Source organism: Lampetra planeri, unplaced genomic scaffold (assembly GCF_965212315.1).
Source record: "Lampetra planeri unplaced genomic scaffold, kcLamPlan1.2.h2 scaffold_1385, whole genome shotgun sequence".
Taxonomy (NCBI): Eukaryota; Metazoa; Chordata; class Hyperoartia; order Petromyzontiformes; family Petromyzontidae; genus Lampetra; species Lampetra planeri.
The window spans coordinates 23,354-29,678 of NW_027614105.1; the positions used below are offsets into that span (position 1 = coordinate 23,354).

Genomic DNA, 6,325 nt, shown 5'->3' on the forward strand with positions numbered 1-6,325 from the left:
TGAGAGAGGGTTATGAGCGGAGTGATCTAAGAGATCTACAGGAATATGAAAACCAGGTCTCCTGCACACACCCAGATACCTGATACAGATGTGGTGAGGGCTCTAATGATACATCAGCCACGAGGGAATGCACTGAAAGTATGTGCGGCTATAAGGAGGCTGGAGGTGGGTGGGTGGCACATCTCTGACTTCACCACAAGTGAACCAGAGGGCACGTTTTAGACGACATGTGAGTCCAGCTATTCATTTTTTACACTTTAATGAACACTTATATCCTAATCAAGTAGGGCTCTCATGTTCCTGACTGGAAGCCTTATTATGCCAACAGTTTAAATAAACACATTTATTTAAACTGTTGCAGGTATGGCAGTTATATTGAATTAGATCATATTAGATGAGCAAAAAAATGTATATAAGTAGCAGGTTAAATACACAGCGATGAACACTTGAACCAAATAAAGGGTCAATTAAGGGTCTGTTATGTAAGAAAATAACAGAAGTATTAATAAGAGTATTGTCAAGTAACTCATATGAGAAAATACACTTAAATAGCCGTAGCTAAAAATAACAGTGGCAAACCGTTTCAGGAAAATATGAGGCCTTTTGTAAAAAGGAATCTATATCAATATTTATTAGCGCTACAGACGAGAAGAGAGTGCTGACATATTGACAGACAGACTAGCATGTTGTTTTTTTTAGTATTTGTGTGGAATTCCTTCACAGAAAAAATAGAGAATATAAACTGACCAGTCCTACATGTCTGTTTATGTATTTACAGATCTTTAGTGTGTTTGGTGATAACTCAAGAAGGAACCATGGGACCTGGAATGTGGAGCCTTTTTACTTTGTTTGGTCTGTCCCTCTGGATCAACAGTGAAGCCCTCACCAAGAACCCCATCCTCTCCAGGATACGACGGGCTCCAGATGTTACAGGAGACAATAAGAAATGTTCCTACACCTTCCTGGTCCCCGAGCAGAAGATCACTGGCCCCATCTGTGCAGCCCGAGGGTACGCGACCGACAAGGACCGAGTGACGCGCCTGGACGTGGCTGCGGTGCGTGACCTTCTGTCAAAGCAAAGGCGGGAGATGGAGACCCTGAAGCTGGTGGTGGACGTGGATGGCAACCTGGTAAATGAGATGAAGCTGCTGAGGAAGGAGAGCAGGAACATGAACTCCAGAGTAACACAGCTCTACATGCAGCTGCTACACGAAATCATCAGGAAGAGGGACAACTCACTGGAGCTGGCACAGTTGGAGACACGCATCCTTAATGCCACCAGTGAGTCACTGCGTCTGGCCTCCCGCTACAAGGAACTGGAGGCTAAATACGCTGCCCTCTCTGCAGTGGTGAACAACCAGTCAGTGACGATAGGCGCACTGGAGGAGCGTTGTATGCAGGTGTACAGTCGGAGGAATGAGCAACCACCCATGGGACCTCCACTGGTCCAGGTGGTGCCTGAGAATATTCCTGTTAATGTGCCACGTTTGACCAATGAGATCCAGAGGGATCATACAAGAGGGCTTGCCCGTGAAAGGGGCTCTCGCTCTGGGCCGTCACCAACAAGCGGCACCCTCGAGGCCCAGAAACCTGTTCAGACGAACTTCAGTGCTGAAGGTGAGTGACTGACCTGTACCTGTTCATGACACTTTGATGAGATCCACCATAACAGAAAAATATTCTCTGACTCCGGGAACAGCTGCAGGTTGGCCCCGGGCCTAATTTCCAAAGGTTAAATATTTGCAAATTCAGCTGGTGCGGTGCTCCCCGCTCACTGGAGAGAGCACACACTAGTGTGGAAAGAAAATGTTTGTAACGTCTGAACGGAGGCTGGGGACTTAAAGCAAATTAAAGAAAGACCTGACCAATGTGATTTTTGCTCATCAACAGAAATTCCTGACGCATTTAATGCCCTCGCCCAAGAATAACAAAGTGTGTAGGATTTCAGTGCAGCTGCATTTGAAAAGGATCATTTACTAGACTGTTCCATTGCATTGCAGACAAAAAACAGGCTGGCATGATAGATGTCTGCAGACCACAAAGCAGCAGCACTTCTGGTATTCTTAATGGAAGTACTTAACTTATTAAGTTTGCATTACATTATTAACAAACAACAACTTAAACAAGGCAGTTGTTTTCGTGATAACAGATCGCGATGGGTTAATAATATATCTGTTCTACATTGTGACCTCAAACGACACCAGTAAATATCAAAGTGACCCAATAAAGTTCACTCTTCTCTGCTGTTCAAGGTTGACATAGAACAGTGTAAACCTAGACAAATGTGTTTTCTATTATTATGTCAAGTTTGATTTTCCTTCAGCCTCTGCCAGATATTGACTTCAATACTGGAGCATCATGGCGCCCTGGGTCTCGTTGGTTTCACACCAAAAACATGGCTAAAAGTGTCAGACAAAGCAAAAACACGGGTGTAGCCACAGACTGTCTCTGTCTCCATGGAAACTCCCTGAAACATCTTGCTAAGTATCATGTATTTGCTGTTATTTTCTGTAAATTTAATGGGCCATTTAAATGTGTGTTTAAAATCACAAAAACAACAATTAAAATCGTGCAGAACAACAAAGAAGGTTTTAAAAGTCATCTGGCTTCAGAGGGCTTCAGCAGTGGAATGTTAGCTAACCTCACCAATGAGACATCTCACCTGCACGTTTGTTCGATGACCTCTCGTACAAACTGATACAACCTTATATAGACCAATGTCTTGTGATTCTTTAGATATTATACACAACTACGTAGCCTTAAACGTTCCTTCTGCTTCAGTGTTCTTGACACTGCAATGTGCAAGTATTTTTGACGTACTGAGCATCAGTGGTGACATATTTCCCTCTCACAAAGTGACTTAGTTCGGCTCTTATTACTTGTTAAGGTCAGAGCTTAAGGTTGGAAAAATGTATGTAAGTCAGACAATGGCAGAGATTGTTCAGAAAATTAAAATGGAAAATGGAAAGTATTTTCGCTGACATGGTTTGTATTTTTGGATTACGTGACATTTATCAACGTGAAATATTTGATGAAAGAAAGGAAATCTTCGGGACTCTATAATTCAACCCGTATAATCAACGTGTAAAGCACTAATTGATGGCAAATGGAGTCCAGTTCCTCTCATTTGAAATGGTATAGAAGTAAACTGTCCTATCATCATTCATGATCCATCAGCAAATGAAAACTACTAACTCCCGGATCTGTGTCAATGTTCTCCCTATTGTGTATTCTCAGTTGGTCTCAGTATTTCTTATTGCCCGTGTGTCTCCTTCACTTCTCGTCCACATCTCCAGGTCCCTTCAGGGACTGTTACGAGGCGCAGGAAGCCGGTTACAGCACCAGCGGCATGTACCTGATCAGACCAGATGAAGCCGAGAGGCCAATGCAGGTGTGGTGTGAGCAGGATATTGACAATGGGGGCTGGACTGTGATCCAGAGTAGAAGAGATGGATCTGTCAACTTCTTCAGGAACTGGGATAACTACAAGGGTGACGACAACAGCCCCCCTCCACACACACACTCTTCTCGCTCTGCTCTCCTCTTTCTCAGCCTCACCCAGAAGCAACAGTGGTGCTTTTGTAATACCCATCGACAGGAACCATCTGGACTGTTTGGGACTATTTCCGGGTCATGAAATCCTTGAGCTTACTTACTGTAAAATATAATGCCGTGTCAGCAGCATTAGTTGTCCAAGGCCATTTAGTTTGAGATTTTCCATTCTGAAACATTAGCTGGCCCAGTGGATAGGTATGTTCCACAGCTCAATCTCCTCAATCTTCTTTCCAAAACCGCTACCACTGTGTTGCCTTCCTGCATGGAAGGCTGGTTGGCTTTCTGTGTAACACCATCTAGCCCTTCTCATCAAAGCTCTGTGAGAAAAAAGTTGGAGAATATCACTGCTGGCACAGATTCAATGTTCCATTCAAGCCGGCCAGGCTTCTGCATGTGTAAGTGGAAGCTAAATTGCTCTCTTCAGCATTGATTTTCCTCTGCGCTCTCCCACAAAGCCTCCATATGTACATAGACACACACAGCAGCAGAGAGGAGGCCCCGGGCTGAAACCCTCCATCATTCATCATCTTCTGGCTCGCCCAGTTAATCCACAATCACAGAGCTAACCTTCTCTCCAAAGTGAAGTGTTCTGAAGGCACATGGCCCGACATTTTGTCGCGGTTACTCAACGCAAGTGCCATAGCCAGTTTAACCGTCATCTATGATCAAAAAGATGTGAGGTTTGAGCAGGATATCAGCATTCTTGAGATTGATTCACATTTTCCAGCATATTCCTTCAATGACTTTTCAAAGACGGGGTGACTCACGAGTGCTTTTGAAAGTCGTCATCAAGAAGAATGTTCACATATGATTACCAGAGGCTTTCATGCGGCTAAACAAGTCTCATTTTACTAAATACCACATAACAAACAGTCAGCATTATATTCTGTAATCTTTACGTAACCTTTTCATCTTGCTGTGACTCAGAGTGGATTTGGAAACGTAGACGGCGAGTACTGGCTCGGTCTGCTGGGCATCTACCTCCTAGGAAGGCAGGGAGACTACAAGCTGCAGGTGGAGATGGAGGACTGGTTGGGCAAGAAGGTGTATGCTCAGTACAGTAGCTTCCACCTGGAGCCAGAGAGCGAGGGCTACCGCCTGCGCTTAGGCACCTACCGGGGCAACGCTGGGGACTCCCTCAGCAGCCACAACGGCAAACAGTTCACTACTCTGGATCGAGACAAGGATGCTTTCTCAGGTAAATGATAATGGACTTCTTGTGTGGTGTTCAGGCTGAAGGAGGTAAATCTGATTGTTTGCCTTAATGTGACCCACATCAGGACAGAGAAATCTCATCTTTGCAAATCAGATTAGATTTGTTCTCATTACCAGACTCATTGTTCAGTGCAGATCGGATTTTTTCGTGACTCAGATTTCATGTCCATAGTGACATGTGACCTGCTACCAGTGCTGCAGCTCCTATTGCGTGCATCACGTGCTGTGCGTAGGGTTCCAACCATATTGGTTCTGGTGGAATTTATCTTTGATATTCTCCTCTTGTTGATCTATATTTCTCTCTATAGTTACTCTGTTGCTAGTGAAACTGAGTTCATGTTGCCTGAGCTCATTTTTGAAACATTGAGAATTACAAATAAATGGAGGGGAGGGATTTTCTTAATAAAATAATGTTTTTGTGTGTGTGTGGGGGGGCATCACAAAGCAATTGTACTAAGGGCACCCAACTGTACTGTAATGAACACATAAATAAAAAGGTACTTTGGGATGATAAAATGACAACTGTCCCATTTGTAGATGCCCTCTGAGCTGTTTAATAATAAGCCACACAGTTTTTAGCGATGTTGATCCAATCTTCCAAATATCCAAATTTTAATGAAATGAGCATATGACCTTCCTTTACTTAAACAGACCCTCGCTCCCTTTGTTCCCCCCATTAGGTAACTGCGCCCATTTCCATAAAGGAGGCTGGTGGTACAACGCATGTGGCCAAAGCAATTTAAACGGCGTCTGGTACAGCGGAGGTGTCTACAGAAGTAAATTCCAGGGATGGCATCTTCTGGGCAGACTACGGTGGAGGTTTCTACTCCATGAAAGGTGTACGCATGATGATACGGCCCATAGACTGATGAAAGGCTGCGCTCTCACGCTGGTGGAGGGGCAGATGTGAAGGAACCAGGGCAAAAATAATTCCACATTGTGACTGTAAATGTCATCTGCAGCTGTTTGATCCTGGATAAAGACAAGCAACCATCACCAACGACATGTACGACCTCCAGGCAGATTGTGTTGTTCTCTCATATATCTAGATGCATAAATAGAGGGGAAAGGGAATATTTGTAAGCAATACTGTTCATTTTTAACACCAAATATATATATATGTATAATATGAGGATTAAAACTGCTGGTGCAGTTAAACCGCTATGATACACACTGCCAGAGACAAGGTGGTTTCTACATTACGACGTCATTGGAGCAGGATTTTAGAACTTCATCACACATCACATGATCTAAATGCATCTGACTCATGTGCTGTAAGCTGAAAATAATATTTAGCTACATTTAACACGTTTATATATGGTTTTATTTTTTGCTCTTAACTTAAACTCCATATGACCTTTGTACTGTTTGTTAAACTTTGTCAAGTGCAGAAACACTAATTTATGTGTATAATTAACTTATAACAGTGAAAAGGGGCCGTGGTGTCCTGAGTGAAATGTCTACCGCATCTACAGAAACAGAGCTCCGGTAATTTCTTCCTCTGAATATGTTGAGTCATTTTGAATCATGTTGCGTGTGCTTGCACGTATGGAAA

At 43.5% G+C, this 6,325-nt stretch overlaps 1 protein-coding gene across 1 annotated transcript; it reads left to right on the forward strand.

The window, feature by feature from the left end:
- Window positions 1–815: 815 nt before the first annotated feature.
- Window positions 816–5,639, forward strand: LOC144739250 (angiopoietin-related protein 1-like). Its single transcript, XM_078622216.1, is given in 5 exon segments — window positions 816–1,617; window positions 3,297–3,488; window positions 4,481–4,753; window positions 5,451–5,557; window positions 5,559–5,639. Coding segments are annotated over 5 exon segments (1,455 nt in total).
- Window positions 5,640–6,325: the final 686 nt, after the last annotated feature.